Source organism: Penicillium canescens, assembly GCF_028828765.1.
Source record: "Penicillium canescens strain IBT 15451 chromosome Unknown utg000002l_segment0_segment0, whole genome shotgun sequence".
Taxonomy (NCBI): Eukaryota; Fungi; Ascomycota; class Eurotiomycetes; order Eurotiales; family Aspergillaceae; genus Penicillium; species Penicillium canescens.
Window position 1 is genome coordinate 3,304,175 of NW_026703964.1, and position 16,650 is coordinate 3,320,824.

The 16,650-nt window shown below is 50.0% G+C and overlaps 8 protein-coding genes across 8 annotated transcripts; 5 read left to right on the top strand and 3 right to left on the bottom strand.

Annotated features, from left to right (window-relative positions):
* Positions 1-416: 416 nt before the first annotated feature.
* N7446_002452 (H(+)-transporting V0 sector ATPase subunit c) lies at positions 417-1,474 on the bottom strand (the record flags this gene model as incomplete). Its single annotated transcript, XM_058511201.1, has 5 exons — positions 417-579; positions 650-806; positions 905-1,034; positions 1,166-1,178; positions 1,314-1,474. The coding sequence occupies 5 exons, from the start codon at positions 1,472-1,474 to the stop codon at positions 417-419; spliced, it is 624 nt and encodes a 207-aa protein (XP_058376737.1).
* A 132-nt stretch (positions 1,475-1,606) lies between these two features.
* N7446_002453 (uncharacterized protein) lies at positions 1,607-3,163 on the bottom strand (the record flags this gene model as incomplete). Its single annotated transcript, XM_058511202.1, has 2 exons — positions 1,607-2,988; positions 3,046-3,163. The coding sequence occupies 2 exons, from the start codon at positions 3,161-3,163 to the stop codon at positions 1,607-1,609; spliced, it is 1,500 nt and encodes a 499-aa protein (XP_058376738.1).
* Positions 3,164-3,542: 379 nt separating this feature from the next.
* Positions 3,543-3,815, top strand: N7446_002454 (Zn(II)2Cys6 transcription factor domain-containing protein; the record flags this gene model as incomplete). The annotated part of the gene is made up of 1 exon (XM_058511203.1): positions 3,543-3,815. The coding sequence occupies one exon, from the start codon at positions 3,543-3,545 to the stop codon at positions 3,813-3,815; it is 273 nt and encodes a 90-aa protein (XP_058376739.1).
* A 461-nt stretch (positions 3,816-4,276) lies between these two features.
* N7446_002455 (fungal specific transcription factor domain-containing protein) lies at positions 4,277-5,874 on the top strand (the record flags this gene model as incomplete). The annotated part of the gene is made up of 2 exons (XM_058511204.1): positions 4,277-4,725; positions 4,776-5,874. The coding sequence occupies 2 exons, from the start codon at positions 4,277-4,279 to the stop codon at positions 5,872-5,874; spliced, it is 1,548 nt and encodes a 515-aa protein (XP_058376740.1).
* Positions 5,875-6,696: 822 nt separating this feature from the next.
* Positions 6,697-7,549, top strand: N7446_002456 (YqaE/Pmp3 family membrane protein). Its single transcript, XM_058511205.1, has 3 exons — positions 6,697-6,756; positions 6,915-7,049; positions 7,120-7,549. The coding sequence occupies exons 1-3, from the start codon at positions 6,740-6,742 to the stop codon at positions 7,139-7,141; spliced, it is 174 nt and encodes a 57-aa protein (XP_058376741.1). The 5' UTR covers positions 6,697-6,739; the 3' UTR covers positions 7,142-7,549.
* Positions 7,550-8,610: 1,061 nt separating this feature from the next.
* N7446_002457 (uncharacterized protein) lies at positions 8,611-10,527 on the top strand (the record flags this gene model as incomplete). Its single annotated transcript, XM_058511206.1, has 1 exon — positions 8,611-10,527. The coding sequence occupies one exon, from the start codon at positions 8,611-8,613 to the stop codon at positions 10,525-10,527; it is 1,917 nt and encodes a 638-aa protein (XP_058376742.1).
* A 2,232-nt stretch (positions 10,528-12,759) lies between these two features.
* Positions 12,760-14,170, top strand: N7446_002458 (phosphatidyl synthase; the record flags this gene model as incomplete). Its single annotated transcript, XM_058511207.1, has 4 exons — positions 12,760-12,941; positions 13,001-13,120; positions 13,217-13,734; positions 13,779-14,170. The coding sequence occupies 4 exons, from the start codon at positions 12,760-12,762 to the stop codon at positions 14,168-14,170; spliced, it is 1,212 nt and encodes a 403-aa protein (XP_058376743.1).
* An 887-nt stretch (positions 14,171-15,057) lies between these two features.
* Positions 15,058-16,503, bottom strand: N7446_002459 (ankyrin repeat domain-containing protein; the record flags this gene model as incomplete). Its single annotated transcript, XM_058511208.1, has 1 exon — positions 15,058-16,503. One exon carries the CDS (start codon positions 16,501-16,503, stop codon positions 15,058-15,060), a length of 1,446 nt encoding a protein of 481 aa, XP_058376744.1.
* Between the last annotated feature and the right edge of the window lie 147 nt (positions 16,504-16,650).

The following is a 16,650-nucleotide window of genomic DNA, read 5'->3' on the forward strand; positions in this document are numbered from 1 at the left end:
GTGATGGAAGTGAGGTAAAGAACCAAAGTCAGGATCAGCGAATTTCATATAAAGTACAGAGTCCAGCGCGATAATGCAATGTAAAGCCAAAAATCCAATATCTACCCAAAGCTGTCCACAGTCCAGGTCGAATGCCTGCACAGATTCCCCGATTCTACATACCAACAGTAATCAGAAAACCTCTTTCTCAAGACAGAGATAGATGTATCATTTTCCGAAATCAGTTTCTCTCCTACACCCGCCCGCGTCAATCATATTTGTCATGTCAGCTTCCCCGGCGGAAGAGGTCCTTTGATTTGCGTCAGGGAAATGTTGAAGAAGCACGTCGGAGAATCGAGCCTGAAATCAAACAGGGTGATGCAAACCATAGTGCGATTCGAGGTTCGATTCCCGATATGCGGCGGGAGGTCGTTTGTTTAGCAGTCCGCTTTGGAGCGGGAGTTCATGAGCAGAGCCACAATCAACCCGTACAGACCCAAGACTTCAGCGAAAATGAGAATCAAAATCATTCCAACGTAGAGTCTGGGCTGTTGAGCCGTTCCTCGAACACCTGCATCACCGACAATACCAATAGCGAAACTGGAGTCCAAACATAGTTAGAAATGACGCTCCACATGGGACACTTGAGACGTTTTGGGGAGTGACTTACCCCGCAGCGAGACCAGCCAGACCGACAGCAAGACCAGCACCGAGCTGGATGAAACCAGTGTAAAGAGGGAGCTTCTGGGTCAGGTCGTTGGCGACCAAGACCGACACGACCAGACCGTAGATACCAATAATACCCGCCATGACAATGGGGACAATGTCTATCAATCATTGTCAGCGAACCGTCCAATTATTCAAATGCCGGCATAGAGATATTCGTGCAGCATAACAATATCTCATTTGTTCGAGGGCAACATACTCTTGACGATCAGGTCAGGACGGAGGACGGCCATGGAGCAGACTCCGACACCGGCCTTAGCGGTTCCATAGGCGGCACCGAAGCAGGTGAAGACGATAGCGGAGGTACAACCCAGGGCGCCGAAGAAGGGCTAGAATGAAGAAGTCAGCTATGATTCGATGCGTTCATGCAGATGTTGATAAGGATGCGGAGAGGCGGTCGAGACACGGGCGATTTGCGTAATCGTGCTCGGGTCGGAATGGAATGTGTAGATAGACTCACCGCGTAGACGGGGCTGTAAAAATGCATATGTTAGCAAGATTGATCTATCTCCACTCGTGATACCGGGGGAATGCCGAATATGATAATCAAGTGACAATCGGGAGCTGTCAAGCACCCAGGGGCTGGAGAGGTCTTGATGACGACTTACCAGAGTTCTGTGGCCATTTTGATAGACAGCGACCCAGCTAGGTACTCGAGGAGTAGTTGGAGCTTGAAAGAGATGTGAAAAGACCCGAGGTCGGCAGGTTCAAGTTGGATGCGGTCGGGAAGGATGGAGAGACCAGAGGTTTGGACGTTGACGGCAAACATGCTGGCCTCAGGTCTGATCACGTGTTCTTGGCATTTCTCCACCGAGACGGGTACTCGATCATTATATGACATGTTAGACATGCATTTGTGATAGATTTCTTTTATTTAGCTATTGTACATGGTCTAGTCTATTCATATAGCCTCAAGGAGTACTCGAGATCCTGGAATGTCCAATTTGGTGGACTCTGACCCAGCTCCTTTCATCGGTTGGGAGTACGCAATTGCCTTCTCAGACAGGGCGCCGAATCGATAAGGCATAGCAACGAGATCTTTCACGCTTGAGCTGCCCTCATACGTATCCAGTTCCATAGAGTCAGATACCATACCAAAATGATAGCTGACAGCAACTTCTGGCGAGCCAGCTTCATCCGAGACTTTGCTTTGTGAATAAGTCGGCTCTACTGCCACAAAGAACTGAATGAAATCACCTGCAGTAGCGACCTGTGAAAGAAGAGACAAATCATCCACCGTTATGCCCTTGTCAAGAGAAGGCAATGTGTCGGTGGGCAAATTATCAGGATCGAAGATCTGACTCAAGGCAACTAGCTCGTCGCGATTAGCTGTCCCCGAGAAGCTGACTTCAGGGTCCAGTGAAAGAAGGCCTTGCTTTTTGCCCCATCCCCCTCCGCCACTCATGACACGGTGCAACTTGCCACCCTGGTGCAGAGACTGGATCAAGCGATCATGGGTCGATGCAGCTGCATCGGCTACAACTAACTCAGGCTTCTCGACCAGCGCCCATACGGATACCCGTTGGTCAACAATATTATGCTCTGCAATATAACGCGGAAGCTCTTTCTCAAGCTCCGAAGAAGCAGGCATTGGCTCATTGGACGCGGGATCAGTCGATTTGCCCAGTTGTCGTAGAATGTTTCCCATGCTAGAGATGACCTTTCGCCGTTCGGTCACTTGGTGTAATGGAAGATCCAGTGTAGTGTTCACAGCTTGCGCAGTAGCCGTAATCATGCAGCTTGTGAGATCGACCGATTGTTCCAAAACGTACTCGTTTGAGCCGCTATCCCGAAGCCATTGCGTGCCTGATATCGTCGTTTCCTTCCCGTTGACAAAAACGGTGTTGGCAAGACGTAGTCCAATTTCGTGGGCAGGTCTGTTGTTGGTTTGGCCAGGACTCCCCGTCTGAATGGAAACCAAGAGGTTGGTCTCCTCGCTGGCAGAGCTTCTAACGAGACGAGGCGGTGCAGCCTTTCCGTGGAAATTTGATTCTCCGGTCACCAAAAGCGACAGACCTTCTGATTCTGTGGACGCCACAGGGGAATTATGAGACGCAAGTGCTGTGGATATCGTACGGGTATCTGGAAGTGTGTCGACCACAGCGGCGACAGCGTAGGCAGAAGTTGCGTCCGCAGAAGTCCCATATAGTTGGCCTAGACATTGTGACAGGAAAGGACTGCTAGGGTCGAGCCAGTGGGCAAAGCTCGGGGTGACGAGGAGGAGAGGAACGGAATTGGGCGCATTCGAAGATGGGACCGAAGGAAGACTAGATAGGATATCATCTGGTGTCTGTCATAGTTTAGCTCATATCCAACAAGAAAGGGATGTTGTTGACTCACTATGTCTTCTGGTGTATTTGTGAGCCATGTGCATGCAAAAGGTCGCCCACTTTTCGGGCTTTGAGTCGCATACCATCTGTGTGCGCGCCCCAAGCTTCTTAGGGCTTGATGAGAGCATTGGAGCCTCTGACGTTGTAGATTGAGGCCCCCCTCATTGACATGATCCTTGCGACGCGAGAATCGTGAACGTTAAAGCATCGAATCCGAACTCCAATCAGGAAAACGCGGAAGTTATTGCGGAGGTGGGCCGGAGCGGAATAACTTGAGTGTCACGACTATACGCCTACATCGGTCAACCGTTTATTCTAATATTATGTTGCGAGATTCTAGCGAGCAACACCTAATTCAACTAGTTGTTAACAAGAAATAGTAAATTGTGCCTCTTGGAGAGGTTCAACCACGCTAAGCCTATCCAAGTAATCGTCCGCGGACCACCGCGGCCTCATTCTACATCCTCACCTTACCCTTCAACCTGCTTCAAGCGGGCCATATACACAATGAAGCGAACTAGAGATGGCTATCCTATCATATTGATGCATCGAGGGAACCGAGCACCCTCGTCGTGCCAAGCCTGCCGCGAGAAGAAACGCCGCTGTGATCGCACCCAGCCATGTTCGAACTGCATGCAAAGGAACATCTCATGCGAATACCCTGGACAGGATCCCGAGAGCTCAGAAAGGGATGCCTCTCAAGCACTAGGTATGGCTAGTTCGAGCCAGTCGACTATTGCCCAGTCCCAGGCTCCCGCTACTGTGTCTACACCTCAGTAAGCAGTATGCCCCGTTCGAACCTATTTTCGAGCTGTTTGTACCGGACTCACTGACACCTGAAAGGAATGATGATATTTTGAATCGAATACGTAAGCTAGAAGAGACTGTGTATGAGAAATCAAATGCATCTCGAGAATTGAACCGGGGAGTCTATACAACGCTAAGATCTCCTGCAAACACAGTATGTAAATTTGCTCCAGTCCTGTGATTTTTTCATATTTTCACTTAATGATATTGATCTGGACTCCAAGACATCTATGCCTGCATTGTTCACTCCTTTCGCATTGCACCATCAGTCGACGCCAGATGACCAACCTGGCAGTACCAAAGAACAGGCCGACATGACTGAAGCAATAAAGCAGCTCCCTCCGATAGGACAGGCAAGGCACATGTTTAATCATTTCGTCAATACCCTACAGCCGACATTTGGAATCCTACATATACCCTCCACTCGATCAATTATGGAACAGACCTACCAAGGCATGCTCGATGGTGAACAACCCACTCCCACCAATCTAATGCTGCTGTTCAGCATCTTCTCCGGTGCAGCCCTGGTCTGGTCCCCTTATCTTTTGGGGCAATTGAACGCCACCCAAGATGAAGCCAGGGCAGCCTTCAATACTTACAGCCTGTTGGCTACCTCTATTTTGGAACATCCACTTGAGCCTGTGCAGCCATCGACCACTGCCATAGTGGCCATTGCTACTCTCGGCCATTTGCTTGCCAATACCGTTGGTTTCTCTATAAAGATTGGTCTCCTGCAAACTCGGTGCTTCTTGATGGCCCAAGCGCTGCAGATTCATCGCTTAGACACTGCACAAGCCCAGGAGGAGCGAAGGGTCAAGGGGTGCGATATGATCGATATTGAAGTTCAAAGACGGTTTTGGTGGAACATGGTGGCAACTGACTGGTACATAGCCTGATGATATTGGAGATCGGATTAATGGCTGACAGCCGCAGGCTCGCTTCCTTCTTTGGACGGTCACATGAAGGCACATATATCTTCCAACCAAGACATATGAAAGTGAACTACCCAAGCAACATCGATGACGAGCTGCTTACGGCTACGGGGATTCAGCAGGATTTTCCCTTATCAGTTCCGACAGCAATGTCAGGACCTATCCAGCGAATCCGGCTGGCAACTCTTTGCCGCGAAGTGGTTGATGCTGTACCCTCTATCCTGCTAGATGCCCAAGAACCCGAATACGAGGTGATACTTGCACTGGACAAGAAATTCCATGAATGCTTTGAAAATATGCCAGACTTCTACCGAATGGACCCTGAGAGCGTTCAGAGAAGTCAGGACATCTGCAAAGAACGACCATACATCACATGGCAGCGAATCAATTTTCACTTCAGCATCCATACACGGCTATGCCGATTACATCGACGCTACCATCTTGAAGGCGTGACGAATCCCAAATATGCCTATTCCCACAGCGCATGCATTCGCTCAGCCCAGGCCGTATTAGAGCTAAGACGTGCAATGGACGACATCGACCCCGAAGCTGGAGGCTATCCTGCGCGCTTTTGGCGAGTCAGCCAGCACGTCTTTCTCGCAGCGCTTATCCTAGCAACGGACGTCTCATTCCACCCCAATGCGCCAGACGCCGAGGCTCGCAAGGCGAAGGTCCTTGCTGCCTACAAGACCTTGGAGAAATCAAAGCAAGAGTCCGGATCACTGGTGGAGGGCGTACAGAGAAACATGCAGACTCTTATGTCGACGCTTCAGAAACAACAGCCACGACTATCAACCTCGCAGCCAAGATATCTGACAGGGATAAAGGAGCCATTCGTGGCGGCTCGCGAAACAGGACTGAACAATATGCTGACTGGTGGGCCCGGTGAACTGTCAATGGCCAATGAAGGTGATCAGAGCTTGCAGATGCAGTCTGGGTGCACTCCAAGTGGAGGCTTGACAGATGGTATTGGGGAGGAAGGCTGGCAGCAGCTCTGGTCTGACTTTGTGGCTGTCGCGCCAGATCTAGACGTCCCACAGTGGAACTCCTTGTTGGACGATATCGATTTTGGCTCAGGCTGGCTGGACGGCTCTGTATAGACAAGCTCACCAACTTTACTTGGTGTTCTACATTCAAATAACTTACCTTATTCCCTACTTTTGCTCTTATTGTACGGACCGTACTATACAAAACAAAAGTACGCGAGTGCTTCCCTTGATTGCGTCAATGCCTCCCTCCCTGTTTAGACAGACACAAGTACAACGGTCCCAGCCACCCAGTGAAATGTGAAGTCATAGGCCGATGACATATGGTTGCAAGCGCCTTGGCAGGTGGGCCAGGGCCCATTATAGGGCTGGCATTGTTTGGCTCGAAGGTGCAGCGCCACCAGTTGTACAACAAGCAGGTACTTGGAGCGATGATCCCCGGGGACAAAGTTTACTCTGTACCATTCGAAGTGATCGTCAATCATGAGACCTAGCGCCCCTCAAAGATGGAGGCTGAATATTTGAATAAAAGCAAAACAAAGGTCAAACATAGAAGGATGAAAAATGCAGCCTATGGCGCCGCCAAGCATCAACCAGGCAGCCAGCAAAAGGCTGCACGGGATAGGGCAGAGTGAGGGTGATTGGAGTTGCAGCCGCTAGCGCAGAAAATCCCTTAATCATCATCTTGGCATGTTGAGCCGAGGACGGGATGAACGATCGCAGTTACAATCTCAACCTGTCTGCAAATCAGAATTAGAGAAGAAAGGTAAAAATGGAAACAGGAAACAGGGAAAGAAAAAGTGCAGAGATAACTTACAGTAAAGAAAGAGAAAGTACAGCCACAACGGTGCCTTGAGTACATGCGCCACACAGAGCGGCGGCATGATGTAATGACCCAAGCTGCCCAGGGCTGCTCTCCTTTTTAAGTCTTCCTCTCTCCCGTCTCCCTTCTCTCGCTCCAACTTTACCATCCTTCAAAATGCCTTTCACCGCTTCGTAAGTTGCTCTTATCTTGCGCATTCCCAGTCTGCCTCAGTCTACCCCGGCATCTCCCTGTCTTGGATCCGACTTGCGCCATGTCGTCATGTCGCTCTGTCCTGCCGCGGTGTTGCTCGCAAGAGAAAATCCACCAGTCTGCTAACTGTTGTTGATAGTGACATCTGCAAGATCATCTTCGCCATCATTCTGCCTCCTCTGGGTGTCTTCCTGGAGCGCGGATGTGGTGCTGACCTCCTGATCAACATCTGTTTAACCATCCTGGGATGGATCCCTGGTATCATCCACGCCATGTACGTGTCTCCCACTGTGACGACAGTTCTTCCGGCTTTCCGCGATCACCCTACTGACTCTTTCTCGCAGCTACATCATCTTCAAATACTAGCGATACCCACGTTCCCCACACCGTCGCAGCCAATAATACTTGCCACTCGATATTTCGTGAAAAGCAAGTCCTGTGACCAATTTCACCTTCATTCCCCTCAAGCAAGGGGCGGTACGATTCAATATGAGGGTGTCAGCGTGGGCCCGAGGAGGTCCGGTTGGGACTAGCCTGATGCAGCCTCCGCCACTTGGCATCGGATCCGGCATGATGTCCATAATTCCCTAATCTTGTGTTGTTCTGTGGCATGCTTTTCTTTTGTTGTTTCCTTTGTTCTGCTGCGGGTTCTTGCTTTTTCGTTTCGATTGATACCAGCTCATACCATGTTCTGGGGCATCGTTGTTTCGTATCAATGCCCGTTAGCTAGCCTGATGATTCATGGGTATGAATTTATAACTCGGTTTAAACGCATTTCATTCTACGTAGAGGTATCTCCTATGGCTTCTGGTACCTGGCGGGACCTGTCGGAGCATAACAGTTGCATAAATTGGACAAACTGACCCCGGGATGAGCCTGCCTTGTGGGGCTACGTCTTGATTGAAATTATTGAAATTATTGAAAATGTCGAACTGATTGGCATCAAGTGGCTCTGCACAAAGTAGGTCTGAGCAGACCGTACAATCCGAGGATGCACGCCAAAGCCTATGTACAGCGACAACGAACAAGTCTGGCCGTGAGTAATGCAACACATGCACCTTTAGGACCAGGTAACCCGAGGCCAATCACTTGATTCACCGAACATATGATTCCCAGAATCGAAGTCTTCCAGAAATCCTAAGATGCAGTCCAACGCTGGCGGGTAGAAGACCGAAGAAATAGACACCAACCACAACACCACGCAACAACCCAACCAAGACACAGAAAAATAAACCATCCACTAAGCATCCAAGATCTGAAACCTAGTCTGGGCGCCATCAACAACTTGTTCTGCAGCCTAAGCGCCCACGATGGCCCGGCGCGTATCGCAGCCGCTTGCAGGGACGCCCACCAAACCAAGGCGCTACGCCACTGCAGCCATTCGTCTGCTTCGAGGCTACTCCGATCATATAATATGTCATACGGGGTTTCACTGTAGCGCTTACAAAGGCACAGCCTCCAGCACTGTGTTTCAGGATGGTCGGGAGACTCAGCCTCTGGGTCTGCCCGGGACATGGCCAGCGTCATGAGTAATTTTGCCTTCGCGCGTAAGAGGGCGTTGCGCTTTGGTGTTGTGGTTAATTAGGCTTGCGTCCCTTCTTGGTGGGTTTTTTGGCTTACTTTGACACTGTCTTTCGAGTGTTGATTGTTCGATACTTCGACGCTCTGTTGCTTTCGCATTGTTTACACTACCACCACTGACGATGGTAACCATATACACTGCAGATGTTCGCGGGTAATATTCCCATTCATGATTTTACAAGGTTGGTAGAAGGGTTGAAGTTGTTTGTGGTTGAAGATTCGCTGATGTTTGCCGTCTATAGGGCTAGCGCAGTATGCCCGTTCTTTCTATTCACGGGATACTCGTTGCGATCCTACTATTACTTCCAGTCGGCTATGCAGCCGATGCGGATACCTCTGATGACACATCCGACTCATCTTTACTGAGTATGGTCCCGGACTGTGCGCTGGACTGCCTGAATAGCTTCATCAAATCCGAATTCACACCCGAACAATGCAAATCGCCGTCTAATATCCCGTGTCTTTGCCGGCATAAATCAACCAGCGGCGAGTCGTTGGGGGGTGCGGCTTTGAGTTGCGTGCTTTCTGGGTGTTCGCAGGAAGTGCTTACAAGCTCCAATGCATATCGGATCTGTGATTCGGTTTCCGGTGCTCTTTCGCAAACACGTAAAACGCATACCACGACGATCTTATCTGACTCAACTATCACGATGAAGGGAGGTGCAGCAACTACGGGTGAAGCATCATCGACTGACTCTGCGGGAACGACTGTGGTTTTTATGACCTCAATAATGTCTTTGACGCCGACACCGGCTACTTCCTCAACTACTTCGAGTGCGTCTTCGGATCTAACGTTTTATAATCCTTTGTCTTCAGCATCTGAGACCCAACAAACAACTAGCACCGAGCCGACTTCTGTCCCTTCTAGTGACATCTCTGCAGATACGAACAAGAAAAATCACCATGGAATCAGTGCAGCAGCAGTCATTGGAATGTCAGTCGCATCAGGCTTAGCAGGGTCTTTCATCATCGGCGTCGCTGTATTCTTTTGCTGCAAGAGACGGAGAAAACAACAAAGAAGCGTGTCAGACCCCCATGTTTTCGAGATTGGAGGTGCCATGACTGAGCCTCCCGACTTTTCGAAACCGATGCCCCGACTCCCAACATCTGGCCTAGACCCCGGGTCCTCACCCAGTCCAGTGAGCTCCGAGGGAAGAAATACACAGCAAATGAGTTCTGTTCAACCGATGGCCTTCATCCGGCCACAGTCACCTTACTCTCCTGGCTATGCTTCAGCTTCCCACCAACCTCCGAACAACCATTCCAGTCGACAAGAGCGAATAGGGTTCGCCATCAGCTCAGACTCCGATTGGGATACGTCCCCTCGAACCCAATCTTCACAGCACAGCGTGGCACGACTGATACCCGAGGGCTCAATCGGACTATATCCAAAGCCACTTAAATGGAGCCACCGACCAGCCAGTGGAGAGACCCTCTTCGAAGAAGACGAAAGTCAACAAGCTGCATTTGCAACAGGGAAGACAACACGAAACAGTCCAAAACCAGGAGTCGCACCTAAGCTCGCCGGTCTACCAGCCAACCCCCGTGCATACAAGGGAGGAGGAGTACGAATCCCAGCAGGACCAAGACCAGGACCCCCAAGAGCCCTCGCACCACCATTCTCCCACACCTCAACCCTCAGAACCTCAACATCAGACAGCAGCACAGCACCAAACGACACCGCCAACACATCAAATCACACATCCACCTCCAACACCAACACCAACACTCTCCTCCCACCCTTCACCACAAAAGCCCAAGACCAAAACCGCACCGCCAACAAACCCCCAGCCCAAACCCCCCAACCGTCCCCAATCCCATCCTCCTCAACCCTCCCCGCAGGCTCAGAAATCGTCTCCAAACCCCGCATCGTACAGGGAAAGGATATAAAAAGAGTCCAAATCCGCAATAGTCCACGCCCACCCAGTGAAGTCGTCGCACCCTACTGTCCTGATGATCTCTGGCTAGAGCGTGGACGCACTCTTGTGCCGCCAAAATCGAGAAATCCTTCTGGAGAACTGCCTTATCCTTCCGATTTGTTTTCTGGGGATGTGCATTACCCTGATAGTCCCAAGAAAAAGGCTGTTACGGTTTCCAATCGTGTTTCTCCTACGAGTCGGAATTTGACGCCTTCGAGGAGGGGCGAGGATTTGATTTTGAGGGTTGATTGAGGGTTGGTGTGTTTTGTCCCTGTTTTTTCATTCTTGTAGATTATAAGTTTTCCTTCCTATTTCTTCTTTCTTTGCCATTGTTGTTGATATTGTTGATATGGGTGGTTCGTTCTCTTTGGCCTTTCTTTTGTTGTTGTACGTGTTGATGAAACGTAACTTGTATATATAGAATTCACACCTTTACATTCACTTTAAGGAGCTGGTAGCGAGAATAAAGCATATAGTTGAAAATGGATGAGCGTGAATCGATTTAAGATTCATGGTGGCCTGACTGCCCTGTTCACAAAGCTTTGATCACAGGCAGTCGTCAACCGTCTCCTTTATCAACACCTTCCTTGTTTGCTCGACAACGTGTTAACGACTTCGCGCTCGAATTTCCACGTAATAAGGCAGCCACCGCCGCAAGCCACACGAGATCCAACGATCCAAGCACTTAAGGTCAAGGCTCGACGGTTTGCCAATCATCTCCTTAGGGTTCTATTACCCGAAAGAATCGTGATTGGGGCTATTCTCTGTGGATACTCCCTTGATGCAATACTATCGACGATATCAAAGGGATTCTCGGATCATGATAGCCATAACAGCAGAGTGGAGACGTAGACAGGGTTCCCCAGACTCGGTCGATCACGATCTTCAATGTGTCGGCAAACCCCCTCTATGGGTCAAGATCTCATGCTTGCTTCCACATGTATCCCTCGACAACATGAAAGTCAAAGGACCTATATGATAGAGAAACCGTCTCTTCAGCAGAGCTTGTGAAAGAGCCCAAAATCGAGTCCAGAACCATATCATTAACACCCTGTCCATCGTGACCTCCTCATTGCTTCAGGAGGATTAATGATCAATGTGTACAGACTGTGCGCAGACCCAAACTAAAAAGGCAACTTTATATTTTCCTCTTCTATACAAACTACCAGGATACCATTCTCCGCACGCTGAGCTGTGCCCCGACAGCCGCGCATGACGCCAGCCCACCTCTGCTCTTGGAACCCTTATGTCCCTCGATCATGGGCTGCTTCCGTCATAAAAACAGACTCGCGGCCCGTCCACGGGTGCATGCACAGTGACAGCATTTGGCGCTCTGGCCGGCTTTGGCGCGAACTTTTGGTTGTCCGAGAAATGTCCGGCTAGGGGATAGGGGCCCTTGTATGTACTATTTCACTGGATGTTTGAGATATCAAGACTGTGGATACTTCTACACACGCCTCTCTCTCTCTCTTTCTTTCTTTTTTTCCCCCCTGGAGGTGGCACCGGCCGAGGTGGCACCGGCCGACATGTGGCGGCGCCGTGCCGCTTGATCCCCTTGGTGCGGACCACTCAGCTCTAACTATGGCGCACAATGGTCTTTATACGGCCTAGCATACTCTGATTCCATTGATCATCCAGAGATAATTTGTGGTGCCCTTTTTCTTGTTAATCCGGTTCCTGTAATGAGTCAGCATAATGACGTCAATATCCCGACATGTCCCGCAGTGACGCTCGTTGGCTCGACATCATCCAGTCGGAGGACGCACGTTGAATTTTCTCCGGAGACTTTGATGGCTGAGCACGGGTTGGCTAGATTAGAAATACGAGACGCCGAAAAGACATCGCCTCTCGGTAGTACTTTCGGTAGTACCGATCACGCCACGCCGAAAGGCTTGGATGAGTTCGAATGCTGCAACCAAAGGAATCAGATACTTGATTAGTACTGATTTCCCCTACGTCAACTGTTCTTTTCCACAGGGCTCCACCATTTGAACTCGGATGTCTCTTGGACAAATCAGCTTATCCAACGGATTCCTGCGCCAAGAGTGCGCCGTTGTGTATCCACAGCTACGTTCGACTTCAAAACGCTTAGAGATACGCAGTCCCAACCCAAAATGGCCGATGACGAAGGTCATTCAAGTGTGGGGACCCCTGCCCTTGGGTAACAGGATCGACGATGTTGTAGTTACTCCGTTTGGGCCTTAGTCTGCTATATAAATGGCCCTTCGTCCCCACAGGCTCCATCTACCCTAACTCATTTGACTCAAGTTGCTCTACTTTTTGCTGTGATCTACTTGATCCTCCTGCAGCCTGCATAATCGTTGACGCTTATCACAATCTTTTCACAATCTCATTGAACTTTCAAGCGTCTGTTTGACAGTGTGTTTGACGATTTTCAACCGGTTATATCGCAACTCAACAGGCAGCGATTAACATCGTCATTGTACCCGCATTTCAGACCCACTCGCTCACTTTCCATTCACAATGGCTACATCTGACGGATACGCAAAGACGTTCCGCCGACTCGACAGCCTGGATGCTGCTCAGTCAGTCCTTTATGGCGGACCCACTGTTGTCGTTCCTCCCAAGCATTTAATGGCTTCTGATTCTGAACATATCTCCAACCACTCGAATATGACCAAAACTCACCACGAAGAAGAAGTCTCGTCTGAAGATGACTACTCTCAAATCCCTACTCCCATGTCCAACCCCCCGCTGTCACTAGCGATGACTTTGCGCTGGCCTTTGACATCGACGGCGTCCTCATCAAGGGCGGAAAGCCTATCCCTGCAGCCGTCGATGCGATGAAATACATCAATGGTGAAAACCCGTACGGAGTCAAGGTGTGAGTACTTGCCCTGTGTGTTCTGTTCTCCGCACTCTTGAGTGAGGGGTGAGGGGAAACCTTTCAGGCAAAACATCCTAATCGCATTCTATTTAGTCCTTACATTTTCCTCACCAACGGCGGTGGTAAGACCGAGAAAGAGCGATGTCTCGATCTCAGTCGCCAACTCGACCTCGAGGTCGACCCTGGCCAATTCATTTGCGGTCACACACCCATGCGTGATATGGCAGAGAAATACCACACTGTCCTAGTGGTCGGTGGCGAGGGCGAGAAGTGCCGTATCGTGGCTGAGGGATATGGATTTAAAGATGTAATCACGCCCGGCGATATCATCAAGACGCGACACGACACGACACCGTTCCGCACATTAACAGACGAGGAACTCGAGAACTCGCGCCTCCTCGATCTCGACAATCTCCGCATCGAAGCGATCTTCGTTTTCGCCGACAGCCGTGATTGGGCCGGCGACCAACAGATCATCCTAGACTGCCTCATGACAAAAGACGGGTGGTTGAACACACGGTCGGAAACCTTCCAAGAGGGCCCACCTGTCTTTTTCTCGCACACCGATGTTGTGTGGTCTACCTCACACGAACACTCGCGTCTTGGAATGGGTGCGCTGCGCGCCTCCTGGAAGCTGTGTACGGAGCCCTGACAGGAAAGGATCTCAACACCATTGCCTTTGGCAAGCCCCAAATCGGCACTTATAAATTCGCCACCCGGCTTTTACAGAAATGGCGCAGTGACTCTTGCGGTATCAACAAGCCTCCGTCGACTGTGTACTTCATTGGCGATACGCCGGAGTCCGATATCCGTGGCACGAATGAGTTCAACGAGACCACGGATAACGACTGGTTCTCGATCCTCGTTAAGACTGGCGTTTACCAGGATGGAACTGTCCCGCGGTACCCGCCCAGGAAGACATGTGAGAATGTCTTCGAGGCTGTTAAGTTCGCTATCGAGCGTGAGCACAACAAGCCTTGCAAGGGCTCCACGGTTTCCGAGCTCAACGATGATACCAGCCAGAAGGTTAGAGAAGTTGCCAAATAAGCAACTATTATGTTATATGGCCATCTATTTTTCATGACTTTATTGTTCCCAATCACACTGTTGTGTATCAACCGGTGTGTTTACTAGCCTATTGTCATCTTTCTTCGCGGCTTGTTTTATAAGATTCCCAGTTGTCCTGAACTTCTGCATTTACGCGTCGTGATACGGTTTTATAACTTTGGATATTTCGGGTGGATTACTATCTTACTCGGAATCATAGATTCCCATTATGAACAATGATGTATTTGAAATAGAATGAACCAAGACAAATCTGGAAATTGTAAAATCTCTGCTCATAGCTTTGACTTGCGTCTGTTTCCACATGTATCTGAACAGCCATGTGGTCTCCACAGACCAACATGTCATAGCAGTAAATGGAAACACGCCTAGCCGTACATGCATGTACTGTAGCTCAGATCATACCCCAGACTTCCCCACAGATTTGCGCACTAAACAAAGCAATGGACATGTAACCCCTCCATTTACAATGTACCCCGCACCTCATTCCAACCCGGCTATTCACGCATATCTCTCTAGTCTCTATCAGCAGCGAATCAATCGTGGCACGCTCTGCTTACATGCGGGATCCCCGGAGTGACAGATTAGGCAACCCGAGGAAGTTGGGTGGAAGGGGCGTTGAATTAGGGTTTGGTGGAGCCCGTGTAACATACTCCACGACCATAAATTGTGGTAATAACTCTATAGGGTGGTCTATATTAACACTGATTTTGTGTAGTGCTACAAGGGATCGACTAGAATAGAAGCTTTAAAGTCTAGACCCATTGTTTGTCTATTCTCCTGATGCATTTGTTGAACATCTAAAGTCACGAAATGCCACCTGAGAACTGAAATTACCGATATGATTCTAGATACATCTGTTGCCCGTATCACGAAGCGTTGCAAGCTTCCCACAGGGCACGGGGCGTCAGGTCCTCCCGATTCTTGCAACTATTGTAGACTTCTTCGCCCCCTTCCATCTCCCGTAATAGTTGCATGGCTCTGGGATCACCATTCAAGGCAGTGGAAAGATAGTGCAATGCAGTGTTTCCATCCACATCCTGGGCGCGTACATCGATCCTCGCATCAGCAAGCACGCGAAGAGTGCTGAGTTGTGCATCCTGCTCAGCAGGAGTCAATGGTGTCGGTGGATCGATAGGGGTGAATGGCACTTCGATGGCGACTCCTTTTGTTGTTTCCAAGTGCAGCGGGCTGGGTTGTGAATGCGGAAGCCACTGAGAATCTAGGGTGCGGGCGCAGTGAACACTTCGCACGGCATCTGGGATTTCTCGGTTCATGGACATTGAGGTAAGTGGGAGCGAGGCGATGTGAAGCAATGTATGACCCAAAGCCGTCGTGCCTGCGCTGGAGAGTGGCATAGGGAGAAAGGATAGGAGTTCAGGGTCATGGCGAGCAACTGCCAAATGAAGTGGATGAATTTCGAAGATAGGCGTGCGGAGATTTAAGTCGATATCCGGGTGCGCGAGAAGATGTTTGATACAGGCCCGGATATTGGGATCATTTGGATCGCATCGACCCAGTGCAAAAGAAAGCGGCGGAAAGGCAACTGTGGGAGCTGCCATTGCCCGATAATTGGGAGAATAGCGATATGTATTGAGTAGCCGTTCGAGCATAGCGTGTTGACCATGTTCAATGGCTTCGTGGATAGGGGATGTGATGCTTAGGGACGATGGCTTAGTGTCATCGAAGTTGGCTTGGCCGGAAGCGCTGATCCAGGCAGACCCATCTGCTCCCGCTTCGCGAACCAGCGCGAAGAGATCCTCAAAGCCCAGGCCAGCAGCCACTTCTAAAGCTGTGATGCCTTTGTTCATCCTCAGTCGCTGGCCTGGGACATTTGGCTCAGTCCAAAATCGTGGAAAGCTGGTGCGCCGCTCATCCAGTTCGGCTTGTGTCAATGGCTGTGTCTGCTCGGTGATTCCCTTGCTCTTTGCGACTTCTAGAATATGTAGTCGTGAAGGGCACGGGCCAAAACTCGAGACGTCGACTTTGGCGTCTCGACCACGCATGAACCTCGCAGAGTAGTCAGATAAATCCCAAATGTGGATGCCTGTGGGATCTGCGCCACGGGCCAGAAGCGTCCGAACATTTTCTGATGAATTCACGCGAATGGCAGCCGTGAGCGGAGATTCGTAGGTGCCCATGTTGCCGCCGCTGATATTTGCATTGGGAGAGCACCCTGCTAGTTCACGAAGTTTTCTTTTATGGTAATCCAACAGAGCACGAAGGACGGCTGGATTGGGATTACCGGCAGCCCGAATGGCCGCAGACTCCTCAACTCCCCAGGTGACGTCTTCTCTAGTGAGTTTATATGACATGGTATGGTGGTGAGGCTGGAGAAGAAGAGAACTCTTGCTTTATATTTAACTTGCTCAAGTGCGGGGTTCTCTCGGTGATATCATAGGAGTTATTTGATATGAGTCAATCCATCCTGGTTCCTTCGCTTATATTTACGGTCTGTGTAT

Excerpts from the sequence above, each read along its gene's own strand:
- N7446_002456 (XM_058511205.1), top strand. Across the intron at positions 7,050-7,119 it reads CCTGGTATCATCCACGCCAT|CTACATCATCTTCAAATACT; the intron begins GTACGTGTCTCC and ends TCTTTCTCGCAG.